This window comes from Danio rerio, chromosome 9 (genome assembly GCF_052040795.2).
Source record: "Danio rerio strain M-AB ecotype USA chromosome 9, GRCz13ab, whole genome shotgun sequence".
NCBI lineage: Eukaryota > Metazoa > Chordata > Actinopteri > Cypriniformes > Danionidae > Danio > Danio rerio.
Genome location: NC_141029.1, coordinates 40,921,006 through 40,948,195, shown reverse-complemented (window position 1 = coordinate 40,948,195; position 27,190 = coordinate 40,921,006). Strand labels below are relative to the sequence as shown.

Genomic DNA, 27,190 nt, shown 5'->3' with positions numbered 1-27,190 from the left:
TCCAGTACCTTGTTGAGTTCATGTCAAAAGGGGGAAAACTTGGTACTAGTAAGGTGTACCTAATAAAGTGGCAGATGACTGTATATTTGATAGCAATTTCTAAAACAGTTTCAGTTGGGTATGAAGAGTCAGATTCAGAGTTCAGCCAATCATAAGGCTTAAATGCAATTCTGTGTCACAACACATTTTTCTATTAGTGTAGTTCAAAGCAAAACAGCCAACATTTAAGATTATACCCAGTGAAATGCAAAATAAACATGACTTCATACTTTTAATTGTACTCTGCACAGAGATTAGGTGAGAAATAATGGATGAAACAAAAGAGCCAGAACATATTGCAAGCAATTTTCCAGATGGAAGCAGCCTGAGCCATCTCTTATTTTATTTTTATTATGTGTGGGTGTGTGGAATAGAATAATGTTCTAAAAACTCTCATGCAATAAACTGCGTCCTCTACACTATCAAATCCACGATATAGCAAATAGCAACATGGATTTTTTATATTTTTTTTTTATTTAGCAAAACAATTTTAGACTATTTCAAAGTTAAATCAAACTTTCCACATTCCGCTTTTCAGTTTTAGACAGATTTCTGTTCAATAACTGTTGAAAAACAGTTCTAGCATCTCTCTTACCTTGCCCATCCTGGCCACCGCATCAACCTCCACCTCTCTGGCACCTCGGATGAATTTGGTGATGACCACAGGATGATCCTGTTTTAGAGAAAATGCTGTAAATGCTGGCTAAGAAATGTTTCCTAAGAATACTGCAATGACACTAAAAGCACTACATTGAAATCTAAATCAAAGATTCATTCTAGTTAAGCCCCCTTGTTAAGCTGTAAATTAAAAAGGATAGAGTTTCTGAAGTGCTTTGCTGAATATCTAACCGTCTCTTAAAGCCTGACTAACAGGCTCATCCTGTTACTTTAACAAACATAAATATAATGTTTTGCAGAACTAATGTTTTACTGTATTCTGTTTCTCAGTCTTATGACAGCCAAACAAGAGGTTTGACTACTGTACAGTGCATCTGGAAAGTATTCATATCACTTCACTTTTTCCACATTTTTTATGTTACAGCCTTTTTCCAAAATGGATTAAATTAATTTATTTCATCAAAATTCTACACACAATACCCCATAATGACAATGTAAAAAAAGATTTTTTTGAAATTGCTGCAAATTTAATAAAACTAAAAAGCCTGAAAATCACATGCACACACATTTTCACAGTCTTTGCTGTGAAGCTCTAAATTGAGCTCAAGTACATTCCGTTTCTACTGATCATTCTTGAGATGTTTCAGCAGCTTAATTGGAGTTTACCTGTGGTAAACTTAGTTGATTGGACATGATTTGAAAAGGCATACACCTGTCTATATAAGGTCCCAGGTTTGGCAGTGCATGTCAAAGCACAAACCAAGCATGAAGTCAAAGGAATTGTCTGTAGACCACTGAGACAGGATTTTCTCGAGGCACATGGCTGGCGAAGATTACAGAAAAAAGTTCCAATGTGCTCTTGACCTCAGACTGGGGTGATGGTTCATTTTCCAGCATGACAATAACCCAAAGCACACAGCAAAATATCAATAAAGTGGCTTCACAACAACTCGGTGACTGTCCTAGAGTAGCCCAGCCAGAGCCCTTACCTAAATCCTATCAAACATCTCTAGAGAGATTTGAAATGGCTGTAAACCGACGCTTCCCAACCAACGTGATAGAGCTTGAAAGGTGCTCCAAAGAGGAACGGGCAAAAATTCCCAAAAACAGGTGTGCCAAGCTTGTGGCATCATATTTAAAAAGACTCAAGGCTGTAATTGCTGCCAAAGTTGCATCAGCAAAGTATTGAGAAAAGGCTGTGAATACTGATATACATGTGATTTTTCAGGTTTTTTTAGTAATAAATTTGCAACAATTTCAAAAAACTTTTTTCACATTGTCATTATGGGGTATTGTGTGAAGAACTTTAAGGGAATAAATACATTTAATCCATTTTGAAATAAGGCTGTAACATAAAAATGTGCAAAAAGTGAAGCACTATGAATAATTTCCAGATGCACTGTACATAAAGTTAAAACTAGATTACTGTCAATTTTGGCTTATGCACTCAATATTGGCCCATTCATGGAAAACATGATGATAAAGTGATTTTGCTGGAAACTACTGAACTTTCTTAAATAAAATACTGTAAGGGGCAACAGGAACACAGGATGAAAATCAATACTGGCCCTGAGATACATGATAACTGGAGCTGCTGCAAATGTGCTTTGTTTGCCTTTAAAAAATTGTAAGTGCTTTGGAGTATTTATTTCCACAGGATATATTTGAGGAATCATTTCAAGAGCATTCATGTGAGTTAATGAGCAAAAATTGGTGCATATTCTTGCCTAATCCATTGCTTGATTCATATGACAAACCCAAAGCTCTTCACTCAAGTTTTTTTTTTTTTTTTTTTTTTTTTTTTTTTGTGGCAAAGGTCCAAATGGCTAAATCTTCAGAGCTCACCTGTGAAACCTGTGTGGCTTCCTCCAGGAAACGTTTCATCTCATCCTCACCGTAAACCACATTCATAGCTGAGCCACTGAAAAAGGAGAAAGTCTCATCATTCATCACGTTGACACTTAAATGAACCCATCAGGAAATAATATAAAACAAAAAACATGCTTCAATGGTTGTAGAGTCAAATAGAAAAGAAAGGAAGATATGCAGAAAGAAAGAGGCAAAAAGCCGACAAGAGAATTATATTTGGGTCAGCTGCTCCTCTAGGCGATCAGCAATGAATTTTTTCATATTAAGAGAGGGGATTTTTTTTTTTTTTTTACTGATTTTGTGGGTGATTCTAAAGGCATCAGCCCTGCAGCTCACATTGGTGGTATCACTAGATGTCTATGACTGACAGTAAGTCTTAAAATAAATAGACAAATCATCAAACAATGATTCTGTCTCACTTTACAAAAAGGTTTCATTAGTCAAGGTATTTACTAACATAAACTAATTATGAACAAAGACTATAGAATACACAAGACATGTCACTGGTATAGTTTTTCAATGGGAAAAAGTGTAACAATCAATATGGCAAATTAAGCCCCGCCTACTTGTACAGGAGCCAATCGTCGATCGCTATAGACTGCCGTGTCTCCAGGGGTGAAGCTTGGACCAGATGCTAGCTTTTACGAAAGTTTATGAGGTCAAAAAACACTGGAATTTTAGCGAATACTTGTTTCAGACATAAGAAATATATCCAAATAAAGCTTGAACAATACTTTTAAATGAAAACACTATAGTTGAAAACATAACTTTTTTTTTTTTGTATTCTGTTTGAAACGAACACAAGATATTCAAACGCACCTGACAGCAACAACTCAAATGCCCACAGACCTTTAAACAGTGGCTGTCATTTCTGGAGTAGTCTCGCCATCAAGACCAATTATAAACCATTGTTTATTCCTGTCAGCTGCCTGCCTTTTGACTATCCACCTGTTTTCTGACCACGACTGGATTTTCTCTCCACATCTGTTTTCCCCTGTGCTGATCCTTGCTTGCCTGACTATTCTTGTTAATAAACTTGCAATTTGAATCTGCACGTCCTTGTCAGTGTCCCATCACTTTACAATTCCTCTCTTCTAATTTTTTTTGTTTGTTTTTACAATTGATCACCAATGCACTTTTCCAAACACTTAAAATTGTAAATAATTTGTGCCACAACTTTAAGGCAAGTCAGATTAAGCTGTAAAGCCATCAGCACTACAGTACATCTTTTTTCACAATGCATAATTAAACAGATTTATACATGCAGAATAAATGATCTATTTAAAATTTATGATTTTATCTTGAAAACCCAGAATTTATTATGAACACTTCCAGCAGATGGAAGGTGAGTAGATCACTTTATCAAACTGCAAAAGGCAAACACTTCAAACAATGTGGTCATTAATGGCAAGTGTATTATGTCAAACCACACATTTCTAAGAGAAATACATTTCGACTTGTGGGACATAAAATAAAATGAACACAGATGACAGCTGCTTACCATTGTGCAATGGAATCAACAGTCAGCTATATATTTCACTAACACAGTAAAGTGAACACAAAAAGAGGAGGGGGAAATACTGAGTCAGCCCTACAGTATGTGCATCTCTCCAGTATAACTGTTCCACCATGGTCCAGATGAACAGGCAGTGTTTCTGTCAGGGATGAAGTTGCTGAGAGTCTGAGCTTAAGGCACGAGTTTAGGCAAACCACAGCTTGCACCAAACACAGAGAGGGATGGAACCATACAGAGCAAAAAATATTCAAACAAATAAAAGAAGTAAAAAAATATATATATATATAGATATATATATCTTTTTTTGGCAGTTGGAATTTTCTTAAAAACTAAAAGCAAATCACTTTCACTGCTGAGACTGTACTGTTCTGTGTGTGGGTGTTTGTTTGTACCATATAAAGATTTTGATAAAGATAAATGGATGTGCTAAAGCGTTTTGCTTTCATTTGGCTTTACTTGCATGTGTTGCAAATCTAATTTCAATAAAATCAGATTAAAATGTGCTTTCTGTTCTTTCCACTTCCTCAACATGTCAGTTTATTTCAGTGTAAGAAAAAGAAAAAAACGTAATAGGTCTTAAAGTAGACAGTGGCCTTTAATTCAATATCTAATGAAGACAAATAGAAAAGTGCTCCAGTGATGAAAGAGATTTTATGAGTGAGATGTGTAATGGCTAAAAGGCAGAATTTACAGCTATTACTGGGTGACTTGGTTTAATTTTCCCATTGAGGCATTCAATCTAGAACCCCGCTGTCTGGTTTTGTGGAAATTAGCTGGTCAAGTCGTGTTTCTTAGAAAGTGAATGAGATGCATCTTACCCGGTATCTCTACAGGCCACCATTAAGAATGTCTGAAGTGGATTTTTATTTTTATTTTTTTTGCTCTTAACAAATCAACCGTTGATTATGTCACATTGTTTTTTGTTTAGTTCAGGGTAACCTACTTAGTAATATTGGATATATCTCTAATTATTAACTGAACCAAAAACAAAAATACTGCCATTATTTGACTAATTTTGTGTTGTTCTAAACTGTCATTAGCCCATTTCACACAAACAGACCTTTCCAAAAAATCTACCGGCAATTCGTTTCAGCAATTTTCTGGAAAGAGAAGTTGTAACATAACATCTATGTGAACGAAGAAGGAAAATTGCCGCAAAGAGCACGCTCACATTTATAACGCGCTGATGTGAGACGTCTACTCCAGCCAATCAGACACATTCACATCCACGCCGTTTATGAAAATAAAAGCCTTTTAATATTTTTCCAGACACATTTAGCTGCTAGATTTTAGTCAGACGTTTCTATGTTCATTATTAATGCCAACTGTGTAAAAAATTTTTTATCAAATACCTATGATAAACCGCAGTTTGTTTACCTTGAAGCTCTGCTTCAATTGCTTGACACGTGTGCATGTGAACCAGCCGGTGAGTGCCTGCGCACATACATATATATATATATATATATATGTATATATGTATATATATGTTTATATATTATATATATATATATATATATATATATATATATATATATATATATATATATATATATATATATATATATATATATGTATATATATATATATATATATATATGTATATATATATGTAGTTTTCCCCACCCACTGAACTGACTGACAGAAGCGTATTATCATGTCTCTGTAGTAATGTCTAAGAATCTGGGATTAAAAGATCTGGGGCCTCATGTACGAAGACTTGCGTGGAAATCTTACTAAAACATTGCGTACGCACAAAGCTGTAAATGTGCGTACGCAGAAAAAATTTCAGATGTATGAAACACTGCGTACGCCGAATCTCACGCATATTCTTTTGTACATCTGAATGAACGTGAAACTGAGCGCAACATGCACGAGCACAAAACCCCTCCCTGCCTCCTCCCCCGTATGAATATGCTAATGACTATGCTAATGGAAAAACCCAACGAAAAAGCAATGGCAAAAGCAAGCAAAAAGAGAAACTTTGAACAGAATGTGAATTGGAGGTGCTTTCAGAGGTAGACCGGAGAAAAGCGGTGTTATTTGCAAGTTTGTTCTCCGGAATTAACAATAAAAGAAATAAATAGAGCGGGAGAGTTTAGCTGATGCGGTTAACACAGTTGGGTCTGAACATCGCACTGTGCATTGAAAAAAGAAATATTGTGGTTTATATCTGTAAAATGTTGCAGGATGGTTAACAGTCTCAGTGGCGCTACTCGTAAGACCCATGTGAACAGGAATTGATACGTTCGAGCATGAACTCGGCTCGAATCCAGCGTCTGATGAACTCTTTCTTGTTTTTTCCCCCGCTACATATCAGATTTTGTCAACTATTTATCACGAGAAAGACAAGTAGGAATCATTAATAAGTTCATATCAATAAGCATCATATTTTATTTGCACATTTATTGAATGGAAATGTTTCTGATTCACGCATGCAAATTCATCTTCAGATAGGTATGTAAGATTTCCATACCATACAGTTGACCAGCTAAACATTAAAGCACAATTTGCAGCAGTCGCCTGTTTTCCCAATGTAATCTGAGCGATCTACTGCACGCACATTGCTATTAAGACACTATCTGAAGATGAATTTGCAAGCGTGAATCAGAAACATTTCCATTCAATAAATGTGCAAATAAAATATGATGCACAAACTTATTAATGATTCCTACTAGTCTTTCTCATGATAAATAGTAGGCAAAATCTGATATGTAGCGGGGGGAAAAAAGAAGAAAGAGTTCATCAGACGCTGGATTCGAGCCGAGTTCATGCTCGAACGTGTCAAAACATGTTCACATGTGTCTTACGAGCGCGCCACTGAGACTGTTCAGAGTGCTGTAACATTTTACAGATATAATAATATTGAATGGAAATGTTACTGATTCACGCATGCAAATTCATCTTCAGATAGTGTCTTTATAGCAATGTGCGTGCGGTAGATCGCTCAGATTACAATGGGAAAACAGGCGACCGCTGCAAATTGTGCTTTAATGTTTAGCTGGTCAACTGCATGGTATGGAAACCCTATATACCTGCTGAACCCGTCTCATACAGCTGCCATTGCAAGGCTCAGACACTTTGTAGAGAGCAATTTAACACAACTGCCTCTAGGAGTCGCCAATGGAAATAAAACAGACAAGCACAAAAAATGTGCGTACGCCTGCCAGAAAGCTGCCGTGAAGTTGCGCACATTCCCACGTTCAGTTCATTGTTAGTAAATCCAAACGTGAGCGATTCTGAGCGTGAAACCTGGCGTACGCAAAGTTTTTGTGCGTACGCAGCGTTGATACATGAGGCCCCTGTTCAATTCTCGGTGATTTCTGTGATCAGCTGCACCTTAAAAATCAGTTGTTTTTAAAACTGAGCATGTTTGTAATAAAGACTGTAAAATTGCTATATAATTCTGGAATCACCAAATCTGCATAGTGTCAGTACAACAATATACAAGAAACAATAATATGCGAGATATCTGATGAGTATTTTGAGTTGAAACTTTACAGATACATTCTGGAGACACCAGAGACTTATCTTACATCTTGTAAAATAGGAAAAAACGAGCTTTTTAAGCAAAAACATAAATTTAAAATAATTATTAAAGTCTCAGATGGTAGTTTTGACTTTTAAACAAGCTGCCCAGAAACATCTTGCTCTGTCAAACAGACATATAAAGGCATCATATGGGAAACCAATTGTAAAACTGGTCATCCATACTGTACACATGTCCTGAATTCACTGTTCCCCTTGTACTCACCTTAGGACGTAGGATGGCCTCAGGAGGCAAGGGTAGCCCACATTACTGGCAAACGAAACCGCATCTTCCTGAAAAAGACAGCAATCAGCAACATCAAATCACCTAGTCTGTGTATTAGATGAGGTCAGACATCTTGTGCTTTTTTCTCCATTTGTGTCCCAGGTATGGGCAAAGGGCTATACAATTACCACTGACCACATTTAATTACTTTGCTTTTAATACTTTGTGAACTTCTTCACAGAGTGAAAAACTATTAGATCAAATGACTCCCAACCTAAATTATCAGCAAGTGTAATTGTTTTTAGATGATTGTAAGATATATGGTCGGACTTGAGCTAAACTATACAATTTATATTGAAGAATAATATAATAAAGTAAGAAAGGGGACCTATGATGCAACTTTTGGGGCAACAGTCTGTGTATATAACCAGATTCTAGGGCAGTGCGATTAATTAAAATCATATCGAAATCGTGATTTGAACATGTACTATTTCTAAATCGTCTTACAGCACAATTTTTTTCTACCTCCAGTCCTGACTAATACTCCTCCTGCAGTGTGTTGTTTCAACCAATCATAACTCAACGTGCCTAAACAGAGCACAAGAACAGGAGACTGAATAAGCTGCATAAACAGGTATGATGAATTCAGCACAGGAGGATTTGGTCAAAGACTATAGAATACACAACACATGTCATTTGTATCGTTTTTGAATGGGGGAAAGTGTAACAGACATGTGGAGAGGTAAGCATGATCGAAAACCCGATGAGGGGGGTGAGCATGCTCAGAGCCCGGCGGCTAATCAGCAGGCCAATCAGAAATAATAAATAACACCTGTTTATTCTAGTGATTGGGCCGGAGAGAAACCCTTCTTAAGAAGATCAAAAGGAGCAGCCGGGGAGGAGTGAGAGCACACACACAAAGCTTCAAGTGTGGTGCAATTTAAATATAATAAAATATTTTGCTCAATTGAAACGCCGACCAGGGCTGTTTCTCAATTCCAAGAACGCAAAGAATGGACTTGCGTTCTTGTGGAGACCGGTCTTGCCAGGTGTCCTCGGAAGAACGAACTCAGGAGACCGCGAGGGCAGAGAACGCGTCCTTTGAGAAATGAGATGCTGCGTTCTTCCTGATGGTCACGTGACCTTCAAGGGTTTTAAATGGAAATTATTTAAACATTACAGCACTCATACAAAGATTTATTGTTTTTCCCCTCTTCAAAATATATACTTTGCATAAAAGCATTTTAAATATACCCTGCACAATATAAATAAAACCAAATTTAATACGAATTTCAGCAAACAAACACCCTTAATGTGTTTATTCCTTTATTAAGATGTTCATGTTAATGTTTACTTTCACCGTTTCATTTAGGGAAAGTCCTGAGGTAAATAAATTATAACTCTGAACTTTAATAATAAATCTAAATAAAATGCTGCTCTTCCCATCTCCAGTCGCAATGACTTCTGGGACTTCCAGAGCGAGTTTGGTGCTGAAGTCTGCATCAGTGTGTCCTCTATCAAGAACACATCCGGGAAGTTTCACACGTTCTCCGTACTTGCGGTCTTGAGTATTGGAACTGAACTTAGGCAGCTGATGATGACGTTGCACGAGAACACGAGGACACAAGACCGCTGGAGAACGCATATTGAGAAACAGCCCCTGTGTTCTTCTTCCCACAACAACAAACTTTACTACAGGACAATATGGCAAATAAAAGCCTGCCTTTGAGTACAGGAGGCAATCATCGATCGTTATATTGAGAATAAAGCCTGCCTTCTAGTACAGTAGCCAATCATCAATCGCTATAGATTACTCTGGGAGAGGGGCTCAGACCAGACGTTTCTGCAGATTTTGAGGGATTCAGATGTTTAGAAATGAAACTAAAGAGACAGTTGTTGTTTTATGTTATGGGTGATTCCTAATATGAAATTCAATCATAAGCAGTTTTGGAGAATTTGATGTTTCCTCAGTCAAACAGAATGGCCGAGCATACTGCCCGAGAGGCGTTTCAAAGTTGGACGCCAAGTGAAATGACTTGTCTTAATGGGACTTTGACTTAGTGCCCAAAAAAGTTCAACATCTGTGGTGTGGGATTACGTTGTATACAGGAAAGCTGATGTACGCAGAACCAGGTAATTTGAAACACCTGTCAGTCACATATCGTGTCTAAAAGCGTGTGGAAAGTGTGAGCAAACTAATAGAACAATGCTGCAGTTCCTATACAAGTTTTCTTTATGGAGAAAATAGAAAAGCACTGGGTGTCTGGGTGATTTGTGTTTGTCTGAAGTAATTATTCTACTGAAATGTGTTTATCTTATACAAAGTATGAAACTAATCAATCAGTTCTTGTTACGTAAATCGCAGTGCGGCATTCTAATGCTGCGTTTACACCAAACTCGGAAGAAGCACCAAGCGCGAGTGATTTACATGTTAAGTCAATGCAAAGACACGAACAGACATTCTGCGGTGCGATATGTGCGAATTAGATGGCGCGAATGACACAATTCGCACGAATGAAGCAGCGCAAGTTGAGCGTGTTTTGCACGATTGATGCGCATATCACGTGTTTTGTGAAAGACGCTCGAGTTTGAAAATCTGAACTTCAGTGGACATTCACGCCACGTTAACCAATCAGGAGCTTGCTCTTGTGGGGGCATGATTATGCCGTAGTTATGACGTAGCACCTGTTGTTGGTGTCCCGGAGGAAAATCCTCCTGCCTACACCAACAACAGTTCATCAAACTGAGCTCAGCTCAGTCAGAAGCAACGCTGAATGCTTCCATCATCCAGGCTAAGTTTCTGAGCTCACAGAGCTGGATGCACCTCTGAACGAATCTAGTGGATTCAAACACGGATCTAAATGAATCAACGCTGTTTTTCAGACTTCATAAAGCACATAAAAACAGTTTTTTTCTCAATAAAATCCATGATAGTCGTTTGGCAATGAAACTACAGTCACCAGGCAGACAGATGCCCTGCCCTTGACACGAATCCGCGATATTGCTCAGTGAATTTGACTCACGAATAAAGCGTATTTGATGCGTGAATGAAGCGAGCAAACTCAAAATGTTCATGCGTCAATTTACACGGGAATAGCACAATTTATCTGTGCGTTCCGCATCTGGAGTGAACAAAGCTTAAAAAGGTAACTCAGTGCGCCTGGAATATGCAAGTGCGTCACTCCCAATATGCGCATGCATCTCCATCGGAAAAACGGACTAGTGCGTGCAAAAAACACAATACATGAACAGCTTTTACAAGGGCAAGGTCACAAAAAGGTCTATGATTTATGCATAACAAAAAAAATCTGTGGACACAGAAAAGTACACGCAACTACCGGATATGTGGTTAAGCAGAACATCAAAGCCTTACTTAAGTTTGACGGCGCGCACACACAGTAGTCTATTTATATTTATTTTTTGCCATATGTCTAGGGAGACAATTTGTTGCACCTTTACTAGGAGATTTTTTTTTTTTTTTTTATGTCTGTTTTAGAGACACATTACAGGTCTTTGATAAAGATCTAATTGTTTTTCTTTGCAAATATGTTTCAGATTCAGACTGTAAAATGTGTGTCAAAATCGTGATTACAATTGAAATTGCAATATTGTTCAGGAAAATCCTGATAGGTTTCTTTTACCCATATCCCTCTGCCCTACCAGCATCTAATGGTAATAATGTATTAATTTATTTTTTTATAATCACACTTTATAAAAAAATATGCAGAAACACTTGATTGACATTCTTTGTAGGTGTCATCAGAGAGGGAAAACTCCACTCACTAGTGATAATCTCTCCCTCATTAGCATAGGATGTTAGTTTTGATTTTTTAATCTGGTACGATGCTGACACTAGAGGATGATATTTTTTTGGGGAATCCCATGGGTAACTGGATTCCCCCGGGATAAGAGTCATCTTTGCTTTTAATCACAGCATTGGAATGGTACAGGATAAAATAGTTAATGGGAGCAGACAGGAGTGGGAATCAAAAAAAAAAGATGACATCACCATGACATCAACATGCACTGTCATATTGTAGTTTCCTTTTCGAGTTTTCCTCCAATTACAAAGCATCGAAAATAAAAAAAAGAACTACACGACCCAGAAGCCATCAGTGCTGGAGGGAGCCAATCAGAGGTAATGACATGTCCATTAAATTAACAGAACTAGTCAGGAAGTCAAAAATATTAATAAAGTTCATGAGACAAAACTGTGACCATGATAGCACGCCATACACTGCTAGTAAAATATGCTTAATCTTAGTCAAGTACACCAGTGATTTAGGGACGAGCTGTCTGAAATGGCACACTTGCAAGGCAAATTCAGGAAAAAATCAGCCAAGCATATTTTTGTCCATTGGGTGTTAAGTCATGTCTGACAGACAAAAGTGCTCGCAACCGTCATAGGTTCAGCGTTTTCATTTAAAGTACATTAGTAGATTGAATTGAAACTAGAATTATAGTGTGCATGTATGGTGGTGATTGATGAATACTGGAATATCTGCTGTTAACTTTTGAATGTGCCTAACTTTCTCTATGAACCAGAATCATACTGAATGTTTTCATATATTTAAGATGCATATAACATATATATGGGAGCGGTACAGGACCGGGAGTCATTTTAAACACGAGTGGAATGGGAGTGGGAGTCATTTTATCTGGAGCGGGATGGGACAGGATTATTTTTTAAACTTTGGCCTGGGAGTGGGACGGGACAAGATTTTTATTCATTTTTTTTTTTTCTGTGGGAGTGGGACGGGACAGGAGTGAAAACCCACTCCTGTATCATCCTCTAGCTGACATTTAAAGCTCCTCCCTCTTTTGAAAAGAGGTCTGAGAGAACAATCTCATTTGAATTTAAAGTGACAGTGACCAAAGTGGCACAATTAGGATCAAAGCCTAAAATGGGCAGAGTTATAAAATGTTATCTGTGTGGTATTATAAGCTGAAACTTCACATACACACTCTAGAGACATTAGAGACTTAATTTACATCTTGTAAAAAGGAACAATACTAATGCAATTAAATCTATAATCAAATATTGATAATATTATAAGTGTGCCAAAGCAGTCCTAAGATTCCAGTCCTCACATATTTGTTATTTACTTTATACCTGACAATATTTTGAACTCAAACCTTTTGATTGAGCAAAATTTATCACTGCATCACCTGCTTTGACGTCAGTACCAACAGTTCCAAGCCTTTTTACATGACAGATGTGCTATGCACTTTATCAAAAGTTGTGGCTAATTAGCGCCTTCAACAATGCATAAGATAGTGGTTATGCAGTAAGAGAAGTAGATTAAGAAATGCACCCCGAGTTAGGAATCCATAGAAATACTGTGTGACATAAGGAAGCAACAGAACACTGTCCATCTAGCCAGAAACAGCACACTGAACAAACCGAAGAATCCCAACAGATTCTGCTGATCTCTACTGCTCTTCTGGCTTGTTTTAACAACAGGGAGACCATTAAAATGCTGGATGTACCCTCAGCAGCAAGACCGAGACCAGCGGAGGGTGAGTGGGCAGCGCCGTGGGGCAGAATGCCCTTTCTCTCCCCCTTCATCACACCGACTTCAGCTCTTCGCTTCCATGGCCCGCGGCAAGAAGGCTGGATGTAGCTAACGGACGAGCGAGCATGCTTCCAGTCAACATGTTTCTGCACTTCTAATGTTTGCTGTTTAAAAGCACTCTGCTATCTCTGGAGGATTTGGGGTGAACGCAGCATTTGTAAAAGTGAAGAGTCCAGAAATGTACAGTAACTATATGGGTGATTTCTTGAAAGCAGGGAATGAATGGAGCAATGAATGATTCATTAAATGAGAAAATGCGCAAGAGAAGCAGGTGGTATTCATTATTACTGCAAAATTGCATCTACTCAACTGACCTCCTTACCATTACTTTTTTCCTGGAACGTGACGTGCATCGTAAAGATGAAAGAAGAGAATGAAATTATTCAGGGTTAAACTAAAACCACATTATTTACATATTTAACTGCAGTTTTCTTAATCACTTTCTTTTATTTATTTTATTATTATGCTATAGTCGATTATTTGCGTTTCTCTTCTAAATATTGTTTGTTTTGAAATATTGTTGATGCTTGAAGTTATAAATGTGTTTGATTCAGATTGTCAGAAAACGGCAGCTAATTTAGTTTTCTAGATTGGAACAGTTAATGTCTTACTGATTATTTGTATATTTTATACTGTATCTCTGATGGATAACCATCAATAAAAAACCCAAAGTTAAAATAAAAGCATGTAAAATTAAGAATCAGTCCTCCATCTATACTAAAATAAACCACAGAGGGCCAGATTTGTTGAAGACTTACAGTATGCTAATGACAAATCTTCTTGGGTAATGAAAAACTACTTTTAAAGAGCCTCTATTGTGGGCTTTGGACAACTACCTTCCACGCAGTTTGCAATACAGCTTCAAGTGTATGAAAACATCCAGCTGAGGTTTAAATCTGAAAGTGCACTTTGTTTAAAAATTTAGATTTTTTAATAAAAGATTTGTCCGTTCGTGCGGATCTTTTGCCTGTTCGTATCGACGTCCACCCAAAACAATACCAAATATGTTCTGTGCCGGATCCGGTAAAACATGAACGCTCCTTTTCCTTCAAATGCTAGCAGAGTCAAGGTGTGTGTGGGACTAATCATGACTGATCACAGTGATTAATGCAATAATCTACCCTGCAATGGCAATTCATTGACCGTTCGTTAAAAGAAAGAATTAGAAAAGACTATTGATGTACGGGACTTTGTCAGAGCTTGACAGGAACTTTATCAGTACACAGTTCAAGGATCAGTTTCTTCCTCTATTTTCACAAGTGTAATTAAGTGTGATTGAAATGGCTGCCTCCTTGTTTTCTCTAGTTTAAATATGTTTTCAATTGTGTTTTGTTACTTGTAATCGCTCAATGCGGCTTGTACTGTTTCTGGTTAACTCTTTATATTCTCATATCACGTCTAAGGCCCGTTTACACTGTCAGGTCTTGATGCCCAATTCCGATTTGTTGCCTAAATCTAATTTGTTTGCCTGTCTGTTTACACGTTGTTTTAATTGTGACCCATATCCAATTCATGCGTTTATACAATTTACGATGTTGCGCATGCACAAAGGCGGATTCTAGCATCTGTGCCATGATGATATGTATAATCCATTTATAAATAATAGTTTTGTTTGCGTCTAAACATCCACACAAAATATTCGTATTAATTTGTCGTACCATGGATATTTTCTCAAATTGTCATTAAATGTGGAGCTAACAAATTACTAGATAAAATAATTTAATCGGTTGTCATCAGTTAAACAAGCCGAGTCCTTGCCAGAAGCGGCCCGGACTCTACACACAGACTCGGGCCAGATATGGTTAACAGGAATCATCACAAATGGATGTACGCGACCGAGCTGAGTGCGGTAGTCACTCGCCGATGCTCGAGCTTGGGCCGATTACTACCTGCTATCTGGGACTAGCCACGATGGAAGAAATTGTCTTGTTTTAGCTTTGCGAAATATGCGAAGTGTAGTAAAAGCAGTGAATGGTTCAGTCCAGATTTACCCCTACACAGTTTATGTAATGGTATGGCCCTGATGTGTGTGTGTGTGTGTGTGTGTGTGTGTGTGTGTGTGTGTGTGTGTGTGTGTGTGTGTGTGTGTGTGTGTGTGTGTGTGTGTGTGTGTGTAGTTGAAGATGTAGCTTTTGCCTGTGTGCGCAGTGCTGCGCACTGGTGTTGAAGAGAATAAAGTTGTTCTATGTGAAGCCCGCAGTGCGTGTATTAATAGCGACAAAAAGCAAAAGTTACAACACGAAGTTCGCCCAAATTTATAATGGAATTTGTGGGTAGGAGAGAGGTCTCAGGTCTTGTGGGAGCAAATTGTGGCGATTGACCACTTTCCTCCACTGTGTTTTCTCTAATGTTGTTTATCGCGTCGGTATCTCCACACACGCTCTTCCTTCTGTCATTAAACTACGGAGAAGCACCACATTATCGCAAGTTTAATGAGGTACAGAACGAAATGCCTCAATAAATCGGATCTGCCTGTTTACATGACAGTCGCATTGTCACATATCCGATCTATATCTGATTTATTTCCACATTTGAAGGAGGCCTGAAACCGATCTCCTAATATCCGAATGCATGCATTTTTTTTCGTGTTTACACGGTCATACAGTAGAACATATCCGATCTGTGTCACATATAAGCAAAAAATCGGAATTGGGTCACATTTAACTGGCAGTGTAAACGGGGCCTTAAACTTCGTTAAAAATTAGGTCCGTGCCGCTTTGTTTAAGGAATTACATGCGTTTGTGAGCCTCTGCTGTTTGTCATTGCTTTGAGCACCGTTCCGACACACATGTGGTGGTCCAGTTTCAAAATAGATCAGCTTTCGCCACTGTGTGGATTAATACTAAATGTGTGTCGTTGTTTTTATGTATGGTTAAGAACAGAACAATATGCTGATGCTTAACTGCATTGCTTTAGTGCACTCCTGCATTGGGCACATATACTCTGCACTCTGACTGTTTCAACAATGTTGATAAGCCGTGGTGGGCGCTTCTCTCTGTCTTGCGCTGAACGCAGTCGACCAATCGCAACAGACTGGGTCATCGGACAAATCATCACAGATTAGCATTGCGCTATGGAGGGGTTTGGGAACAAATGAATCGCTAAACAAATCATATGGGAGTTGTTGGAATAATTAGGCAGAATTAAATGCATATTATAAGACAATGAAATGTTTTTGACCTTGCATGCATATCAGCCTGTTGCTGAAGACCCCCAAAACATGACCTTTTTAATGCAGATTATGGGCTCTTTAAGAACACTATAAAAAGGCATGTACAAGCATTTGCATTTATAGAATTCTCCCTTTTAGATGCTAAATGTATGGGAGGACAGTTTATAAGTCTATTTATTAAGGTTTCCGGTAGTCACAATAATTTGTATCATTCATTGTTTAGCAAGTGTAACTGTGCTTAGCTTACCAGTGAGCTGAGAGCCCTCCACGGTGCCTGGCCAACACCCAGATCATCCAGTATGGAAGAGAATACAGATCTTTCTTCAGCACGATCAATTTGAGCAGGGTTAGTTCCTAGAATCTTCACCCCGTTCAGGTGCAGGGGCATGGCCAGATTATTGGGGATCTGCCCACCCACAGATACAATACAGCCGGTGCAGCCCTGTGGAGGGATGGAAACTTTCTTTTATAAAACTGACAATCCACATGAATTCTGATCAACACTGCAGTTTATTCTGGTCAAGAAGCAGCCCACACAGACAGTGAGGAAAAAAGTCTGACCCGCATGCTAAGTGACCATAAAGTGAACAATAGAGAAGCACAGGGGGGGAAAAAACATATATAAAATAAAGAGCAGAAAAAAATAAATAAATAAACATTTTTTGTCAACAATGGGCTACATGCACAGCTAGAGTTTTTCAGCTAATGATAAGCTTCCGGTGAAAGCTTAATATGACTATTTTTAATTTCACAGGGTTGCTTTTACAGCATCCATGTTGTAATGTAACTACAATACATTCAGTTAAATAGACTTAGACCGTGTAACCACTAAAGCCGTCAGGATCAGCAGGCGAGTGTAGAAACTTCATTGAAAATACTAGGGTAAAATGAAGTCATATTATAAAGACAGGGAGAAAGGGAATTTAATGCAGTGCTTTTTGTCCTGTCTAAAACCCACTTTTAATTGTATATCTAACAGGAAGTAAAGATCACTGATTTTTAAAGAAATCAGATCTTACCCAGAAAAAAAAATTTGTGTCTAATAGACATCTAAACGTAGACAGATTGGCTAAAACAAGGCTAAACTTGGGCTGTCAGTGAAAATCTAACAGACGTCTAAGAATAGGCCAAAACTAGACTAATCATCAAATAGACAGATTAGACTTTATAGTTGTAGTCATTCTTTTCTGTTTATTTGATTACTTCATGACAACTGTGAGTGGGTGAACTTTTTTTTATCTGTTTCATTTATATTAAGTTATATTAGGTCTGCATAATTAAGTGACAGCATAATTGAGTGACAGCTAGGTCTCGCTGGTCGCCGTCACTTCACCTCATCTGATTCCGGCTGACTAGCCGCTGAATTCGGCATATACATTGTATATTTGTTTTAAGTGACTTTACACAGTCAATTGCTTTTTGAAATTTTTTCTTACAATTATCAGATTTATTTATTTATTTATTTTTTTGCATTATAACACAATTACAATAGGGCAAAATTTCACCTACATTTATAGAACAGAGCACAAATAATAAAATCAATAAAATAGTAATACAAAAGGATACACTTAAACCATAGAATAGACACACAAACACAACTAAAAGGAAAAGAAAAACATTTACACCAGGTCTCTTATTAATTTACATTTTATCAATAAACTAAACAGTCTTCTTCCACATTTTGATTGTAGCAGCTTTAACGATTTAAAGTATAACCAAAATTCCTTTTGGAAAACTAAAAATAGTGGTTTTGTTTTAAAGCACTTGCATTTATCAATATAAAATTTCCCCAAAATTAGAATATTGTTCAATACAAATTGAATATTAACATCTTTCCCTAATAAACCAAAGGAAAAATCATTTTTAGAAAGATGATATGGCATGCTATGTGCACTTAATTGTGCTCACAAACCATTGAAGTGGCCTCAGTTTCAAAACACTTAGCTGATGATTGATAATAAAGTATATTTGGCATGCTGTCCTGTTAGACAGCCCTGAGCTCAGAATATCCTCGAGCCCTGATATCAGCTATATGAGTCAAAATTCTTCTTTGTACTAGGCTGCAAACACCTTTTTTTCCTGCTTTAAAGTTGGCCATTTTAACAGTGGGCTCAAAAGAACTTTTGAACTCAATTATGGAGCCAAGACTAGCGGAATTTCGATGAATTGCAGTTTTAATTATTTCCACATTTGTTTTATGAGGGAGAACAGGAGGTTGCCGCTTGGTTTATACCAGTGGATTTACTTTGTACTGTTTTTGTATTTTAAAAGAAAAATGCTTAAATAACATAGAAAAAACTACCATGACAGATTTATTAGCCACAGGCATTCATTTGTAAACCACCTCAAAAATATTCCTTTAAAACCATAACAATTACTTAAAGTCCACATACATCTGCCAGATGACAGGTACATTTCATAATTACAGTTTTGACTCTGCAATTTAACATACGATGGATTTCATCAGTCCGAGATCAAAGGCTGAAAATTCTGCTGCTTATGAATTTCAAATAATATGACAAAAAGTTTGTTTTAACCAAAGAATGTTTTAATCAAAGCGCCGGTCTGACAGAGAAATGACTATCATCATTGCTCATTCACTGCATGAATTCACAGTGATTTTTTTTTCTCTCTTTATAAGCATTGCTCAATGTAGACTTTCATCAACTGGTGTTCTCTCTCATTATATTGGATCCAGAAGCTTTTGGGACATGACATGGCGTTATTTTACACTGGCAAATCCTATTCATCACATTCCTATGGCAACCGCATGTATGCCATTCATAAGCAATCTCTGCTCTTCTCTTCAGGCTGATCTGATCACGCTAACATGATGATAATAAACCCCTACACAGCACCCGGGAATTTATTACAACCTCTGAGCAAAACAACAAACACTTGATCAACCCATGCGTTAATCACCACTTTAACTAGCTTATAATGTGACTTAATGGAAAAGTCAATGGCTGTTAGAGAGGTCAGATTTTGCATCATCAAAGTGGCTCTGTCTCAATACAGGGGGACAGAAATGAGCTAGCTTATATGCTCAGAGGCATTTCCTGGTTTATCTCTTGAGATAATGATATCTTCATAAAACAAGGTTCCCATTCTAAGCCAAATATCAAATCCTCTGACTTTCACTGACTAAAAAGATGAATTTCCATCACCTAGGTTGAACACTAGGCAGACAAACAGGAAAAATTATCTTTTATTGTGTTAGATTGCAAATTTATTTAACCTCTTAAGGCCCAAGGTGTTTTTTACATACATTTCCCTTTTTATTTGGGCTTATTGAAACCTAACTAGAATAAAGCCTAAGTATCACCTTTTGACATGATGTCCTTTTAGAGAAAAATGATGTCCATATATGTGAACTTGTGGTTCGAATTTATATGAAACGCCATTTCCTGACTGTCCTGCATATATAACATGTTTTGACTTTCAGAGAGTAAAAACAACACTTTTTGCCCATTTTAGACAGTTATAAATAGTGTTTGGGACATTTCATATGTTGCAAAACAGTTGCAGGGTGACACTGTATGTCTGTAACAAAATAAAAAAAACATTCAAGGTATTTTAAATAGCCACTTAAGAGCTAAAATGTGCTGTCCATGTACAGTATGTGGCCACTAAACCCTAGGATGTTAAATATATAATTAGTTTTTACATTGTAAGATGCATTCTGAGGGATCAGGTTTTATTGTTATTATGTAACAGACAGTATCATTTCTCCAAAGTAATAAAAATTATAAGGTCTAGGCAAATCAGGTCTGACTGCCTACGTGAGAAATACAGTATCATATAGGCATGGGCCGGTATGAGATTTTGACAGTATGATAACCTTGGATAAAAATATAACGGTCTCACAGTATTGTGATTACTGCTCTTAAATATGTTCTTTTTAAAAAATTTGAACACAATATATTTTTTTGTTTTGAGAAACATTTAACATATTTTGTAACAGTAAACATGTCAGGCTACATAATTCAAATGAATCTTTGACTGCTGTCAAAAACAAAGATTTCTTTACAATTTAAAATGGCATCTTTAGATTTCTTTTCTGCTAGAGATACTGTTGTTCTAAAAAAAAACAAATGCAAAAAAAAATCTTACACATGCCTTAGGAATGGTATAGCAGAACATTATGGAGTTTTAAAACGTTTTACACTCTAAAAACGTAGCCCTATATATATTTCTGGAGATCACAAATTATGTGGCCGGAAGTACGCATGGCTGCAATTAGTTTTTAAAACAAACTTTACGAAGCGGTATGATGCCATTCCTTTTATCGCTTACAGCTGACCGCTTACCTCTGTATTGAAGGCTTTCCCGCTGTTACCAGTTTGTCCTATTAGCTCACCATGTACGTAGGTGGCACAGAGAGAAGTTGACCACGACGACAGGGTTTGAGTTAAGTAAAGAACAATTCCAGAAAGTGGATAAGTCAAAATAGGAGCAAAAAATAAAATAAACAAGTACATAACAGAGTGAGAATGTGGTAAAATCGTGGTAAAAATCAAGCGAGGGCTTTTCTTTTTCTGGATTTTTATTTACAATTGTAGTTGGTTTTAGGGAAGTGGGTGATCGGGTCAATCTGTGCTTTTGAAAACACTATTGCTTGGGTTTAGGGAAGGAGGAGGATGGGTCAGTTGATTGGTCAGTCAGTCAGTCATTTAGTCAGTCAAACAGTCAGTTGACAGCAGCCTCTGGTGGAATTACGTGAGAACAGCAGGCGCGAATGACACTCGAGAGAGAAATTTGAGATCTCAAAAAGCTTCTGGTGGATTCGCAAAAACAAAAACTGCAAAAAAAAAATTTAGCTCCTGGAACGTATTTGGTGCACTCCAGAAATGTATATAGAGGTACGTTTTCAGAATGTGCTTGGGTTGGGAGTTTTTGTTTTTACTAATAAGCATTGCCCATTGCAGTAGTCGAGATTTTTTCAATGAACGACATGGCGACAACAAGTTCTCATTAAAGGATTCTGCTTTGAAGATACCCAAAATTTGTACTTTCTTCAAATTCAAAATAGTTTTGGTGCCGTGACCCAGATAGACTGAAATCTTTATTTTACCAACAACTTGGTGCTGTCACCTGGCTAGAGCCTTAAATCGTCTTTTTTTTTTTTTTTTCAACAATCTTATGCTGTCACGTCGTATCTCTTTCAGACACAGTACTTAAGCCTGAAACAGGTGGAAAGTAATATTCATTTAGTCATTCATTCATTCATTCATTTTTTTTAAGCAAAGTAACTGCGAAGCAACCGTGCTTTGAAATGCAACCAATGCAATCAGTTCTACCAGAAAGACTCTAGGAGGCAGATAAACGTTTGAACATTTATTGTGAATTGTTTGCATGAATGAGAGTTCGTTACGGTCCTTTCATAAAGTTCTTTGGCGTAAGCCCCGTCTATAGTGCAGAACTCTGGATGAGCTGGCAGATCCTGCCTGAAGATGAAGGCAGGGCGAAGCCAACCCCCTGAGTGGAGACGAGGCCAACCTGGTGGTGGTGGTGATGGGGAGGATGGAGGGAAACTTCCGCAACGTCACCTGAATACAGCGAAACAGATTGTTTAGATGAGCTTTTATACATGGCTTGCTTGCTTGTTATAGGCTGACGAGATAATTATTATGAATGACATGACATCTCAGTCTTCCTGGTAGAACCTTCGCTAAAGCTTTCATTTCTACCAGAAAGACTCTAGGAGGCAGATAAACGTTTGAACATTTATTGTGAATTGTTTGCATGAATGAGAGTTCGTTACGGTCCTTTCATAAAGTTCTTTGGCGTAAGCCCCGTCTATAGTGCAGAACTCTGGATGAGCTGGCAGATCCTGCCTGAAGATGAAGGCAGGGCGAAGCCAACCCCAAAAAGGCAAAACTGTAGGGTTCAGTTTTGTAGCAATCCTAAAACAGAATGACAATAGATGAGATATCTTACATTGTATATTCATGCAAATCGCGCAAGGTAAAATGGAGATTAAATAGTGCCCTGACGGGCAGAGAGGTATATAAGAGATCCAACATGAAGATAAAACGAAGCACGCGATTAGGCTAGTAGATGCTAGAAGTCCTAATGAAGATAAGAGAGCATACCCCGCTGGGTAGAGGAGAGAGCGTGCCCTGACAAGCATAAGAGAGAGTGTGCCCTGACGAGCATAAGAGAGAGAGTGTGCCCTGACGAGCAGAGGAGGGAGAGAGAGAGAGATTGCCCCGATGGGCAGAAAAGAAAAAGCGTTCCCTGACAAGCAGACGAGAGAGTGCCCAGACAGGCAGAGGAGAGAGCGCGTGCCCCGACATGCCAAGGAGGGAGAGGGAGAGAGAGAGCCCCCCAACAGGCAGAAAAAAGCATGCCCCGATGGGCAGAGGGGGGAGAGAGAGAGAGAGAGAGCCCCAACGGGCAGAGGAGAGAGAGAGTGCCCCGACGGGCAGAGGAGAGAGAGAGTGCCCCGACGGGCAGAGGAGAGAGAGAGAGAGAGAGACCCTTCGGCAGAGGAGAGAGAGGTTGACTCGACCAGCAGAGGAGAGAAAGATTGCCCCGACGGGTAGAGGAAGGAGAGCTTGCCCCGACGGGCCGAAGACATTGAGAGCATGCCCTGACGGGCCGAAGACATCCGGAGTGTTCCCCCACGGGTCGAAGACATTCAGACCGTACTCACACAAAGTACAGTTGCCTTGAACTGGGCCAAGCACGCTTGACCCCCTTCCCGTCTCTCCTGATAGACCGCACTCACGCCACGAACGGGCCTCGGCACACTTACGTCATCGCTGCTGCGCTGTTCAGTGAGAAGCGCTCTCACTCAGCCGCACAGAGGAGATATCTCTAGTTATATCGTGTCAGTCGTTTTGATATGCAGTGACATGCAGTCAAATATTTCACCAAACAGTCCTTAGGGATGCGGTGACACGCAGTCAGATATTTTGCCGAACAGATCCGCCACTTTTGGCGCTCAGAAACAATCATAAAGCTCTTGTGCTGCTGCTGCAGGAATGAGGAGGTCTGCTGAAGGTGCAGAGCTGTTGTGCAGTGAGAAGTTTGCGTATTTAATAAGCTTCTGCAGTTTGCGTTCACTGAACAGTAAGATTGAATAATAAATCCATATGAAACAGTCCCTTAAAAGTCACGTCTCGCTTTCAGTTTCTGGCTTTGGCGTGTTTCACACCTCTTCCAACCAGGCCAGGGCCGGCCAAGTGAACCGTGCTTGAGGCCGATTCAGCACACTCACACTTCTCCAACTATCCGGAAACGGGCCTGGGCACGGTACAAATGGCATAGTGCGAGTAGACCCTCAGAGCGTGCCCCGACGGGCCGAAGACATTTAGAGCGTGCCACGACGGGCCGAAGACATTGTGAGAAGGAGCCCCATTGAGCTTGCGGTGCGAGAAGGAGCCCCGTTGGGCTTGCGGCGCGAGAAGGAGCCCCGTTGGGCTTGTGGTGCGAGAAGGAGCCCCGTTGGGCTTGCGGTGCGAGAAGGAGCCCCGTTGGGCTTGCGGAGCGAGAAGGAGCCCCGTTGGGCTTGCGGTGCGAGAAGGAGCCCCGTTGGGCTTGCGGTGCGAGAAGGAGCCCGGTTGGACTAGCGGTGCGAGATGGAGCCCTGTTAGGTTTGATCGGGGTTACCCTGTATGAAACCCATGAAATTAACAATCTATTGTGATTTACGACAATTAATGTCTAGCTGTTTAGAAAATCTGAGTAAATATTGAATCCCCTGAATTATGATTGGGTCCTGTTTGAGGATAATAGGCAATGACTACCCCCAAAAATAAAACACCCAACAGTTAAGATTTTCTTTGTTGGGATTTTTATAGTCGATAAGTTGTAGCGCAGGCCTGTCCTGCTGATGTTTTTATATGGTCGATTACATTGCTTTCGTTCTTCTAGAAATGTGATAGCAATATCGGTTAGCTTGCTCTGCAGTCACATTCTACACGCTGTTGTACATAAGATAGCAGAGACAGCAGTACGTTGAGCTAAACAGAACTTGGGGATTTAGGTTATGAAAGTTTCAGTATGGTATAATTTAGAGCTGCACAATCGATCAAAAGAAATCGAGAGAGAGTGTGCCCCGATGGGCGGAGGAGGGAGAGCGTGCCCCGACGGGCAGAGGAGGGAGAGCGTGCCCCGACGAGCCGAAGACATTGAGAGTGTGCCCCGACGGGCTGAAGACATTGAGAGTGCCCCAACTGGCCGAAGACATTGAGAGTGCCCCGACGGGCTGAAGACATTGAGAGTGCCCCGACGGGCCGAAGACATTGAGAGTGCCCCGACGGGCCGAAGACATTGAGAGTGCCCCGACGGGCCGAAGACATTGAGAGTGCCCCGACGGGCCGAAGACATTGAGAGTGCCCCGACGGGCCGGCCAAAGAGATTGCAAGACGGAGCCCAGTTGGACTTGCAGTGCGAGACGGAGCTCCGTTGGGCTTGCTGTGCGAGACAAAGCCCCGTTGGGCTCAATTAATCGGGAAGAAATTGCGATCTCGATTTGACCACCAAGACTCTTAATGCAGCATTTCTACAATTCTGCCAAACATATTTTCAAATTTAGGAGAGAAGCAAAGGCGGCTGCACGAGTCTTTTCATTGTTTCACACACGTTGCTCAGCGACATGGACACCTCCAAATTATAGGAATCACACGTGACGCGAGCTGCTGATTGTGCGGGTGCACGCCCTAGTTAATGATTGCCGTGCGTGGATCTACTTTAGTGAACAGAACCTGCATATGCTGTGAAAAACGGGTAATAAATTTGTAAATAATATTCAGATTGTGGCACAGAGTGATCGTTTGAGAGCCGCGAGCGGAGTATGAACAGCACACAGCGTGAAAATCAAACCAAAAGTGCACATTATTTAAATAATCATATTGCATTTTAGAGTTATGATTGCGACAAGTTTCTTTATAGCGAACGCCGTTTAGCATGAAAATAAATTCATTCATTAGGAGACCTCAATATTTCTGTAAGTGAACATGACAACGAGAGCAGCGAACCTCTTGAAAGCATATAGAAAGTATGGCACCTGTAGCCTACCTTCATACTTATTAGATAAGGGTTAGAGAGCTTAGGTGCTTGCATACGGATCAAGATCAATTACAGTGATACAGCGCTAAATCACATTATATACAATGATACATAAATTAATCGAATTATGCTTATGTAGGGAAAGTTAAATTGTGATGATGCCAAAATTGCAATATTGAACAATTATGTCCATGAAAAAGTGCTACTATGAAGGATCACATTAAGTGCAGATGAAAGGCAACGATATGCCATGGTTAAAGAGGCCGCAATAGACCTAGCTATATAGAACCCGATGGACCATAGAAACTGGTAATCCGAGATGTCATGTAACGCGAAGTGCCATAAAACCCAACTGGACCACCACCACCAGTAGCTGCAAAGACAACACATGATGATTATTACTTGAAATGAAAGAAAATGTTTGAAACTTAAAATGTATGTATTGGACTCACGTTAGGCTGAACTATGTACCTGTAACGTCTTGGTTTATTGAAACAGCATATTTGCTCAAGGAGTGAACTTGCACTGGTCTTACGGTTCGTTTACAATTATGCCATTGATTTGGTTCAACCCGATACTATGGTACGTCAGGGTATTTTGATGATGCTTTCCATACAGGATTCATAGCACAACGAAAGTATAAATAGATTTATATTTGTAAGTGTTATTCGTAATACGAGTTGTCATTTAATACGAACAGTCGGAACTGTACTCTAAGAAAAAACGAGCATGTACATGGCAACATTAGCATTCATAGCAAATAAACGAAAGTGAATGTCCTGCTCGCTTTATCTAGTGAATTCACGTTTTTTTTTTTTTTTTTTTTATACATAATTATATAAAATAAAGAGTTTGTAAAGACGTTTTGGCCCCAACGATCTTCCATAATGGCTCAACGCGTAAGCTATCCTCGACGGAAAGGGCTGCGATTGGTTCTAACCAAGTGTGCCGCAAGCCTGCGTTTGAGTGAAGGTCTCGGCCGTTAGATCGCCCCCTGGGGGCTGGCTGCAGTACAAGTCATAAAGCCCGCCTCCTCCGTGTTAATGAAGGAGACTTGAGCCCAAATAAAAAAATTAATTACACTTGCAATAAAATGTCCCGAAAGATGGTTCTGGTCGATTAAGGCACTGGTTATTGTGCTGAAATAGGTGCAGATCCTCGTTTTTGTAAACAGTTTGTTTTTAGCAGTAATTTAATGCTGGGCGTGTCATCGTGATTGACAGCTGTGATTGACAGTTTCTCAAAGCGCGGCGTCTGAGCTTCGGCAGAAGACTGAAGTGTTATTACTCGATTTCTGTGATATTTTACTATGACAAAATGAGTTTAGCAGTAAACTACAGTTTCTGACATACATGATCTGGTGGAACACTGTTTATTCGCTAAGGTCAGAGCTTTTTTCGGGCTTTATTAGTTTGCTAATACACGCCTAGCCACCCAGATAGCAAAATACACTGGGGCCAGTTCTTGCCTGCCGGAGACTTACCCCTCAGACTGACTACCTCTGCTGGACCTACTCCGGATGCCTGGACTCACTGCCCGATTCCAGCCTGAGTCAATTGAGATGCGGCGGCCGAGCGAGCAGGCGCTGCCGCATGCGAGCCGGAATCAGCCCGCGATGCCGCGACTAGGTT

The 27,190-nt window shown here is 39.4% G+C and overlaps 1 protein-coding gene and 1 long non-coding RNA gene across 4 annotated transcripts in view; one reads left to right on the top strand and one right to left on the bottom strand.

Annotated features, from left to right (window-relative positions):
• Positions 1–27,190, bottom strand: part of cps1 (carbamoyl-phosphate synthase 1, mitochondrial) — a 110,978-nt gene that overhangs the window by 37,501 nt on the left and 46,287 nt on the right. The window contains exons 27-30 of one of the 2 annotated variants that reach the window (XM_087268186.1): positions 16,789–16,983; positions 7,794–7,861; positions 2,503–2,578; positions 635–712 (exon numbers count right to left, since the gene is read on the bottom strand). In XM_087268186.1, coding sequence (XP_087124312.1) covers positions 635–712; positions 2,503–2,578; positions 7,794–7,861; positions 16,789–16,983 — 417 coding nt within the window. Of the gene's footprint in view, positions 1–634; positions 713–2,502; positions 2,579–7,793; positions 7,862–16,788; positions 16,984–21,865; positions 22,091–27,190 lie in introns of those variants that run through there. The other variant, XM_087268187.1, reaches the window with a different exon arrangement.
• Positions 21,833–26,087, top strand: LOC147835372 (uncharacterized). 2 transcript variants are annotated; one of them, XR_015499776.1, is made up of 2 exons: positions 21,833–24,687; positions 24,771–26,087. It is a non-coding gene; the product is annotated as an uncharacterized LOC147835372 (long non-coding RNA). The 2 variants fall into 2 exon arrangements; XR_015499775.1 differs by having other exon boundaries at positions 21,866–24,687; positions 24,827–26,087.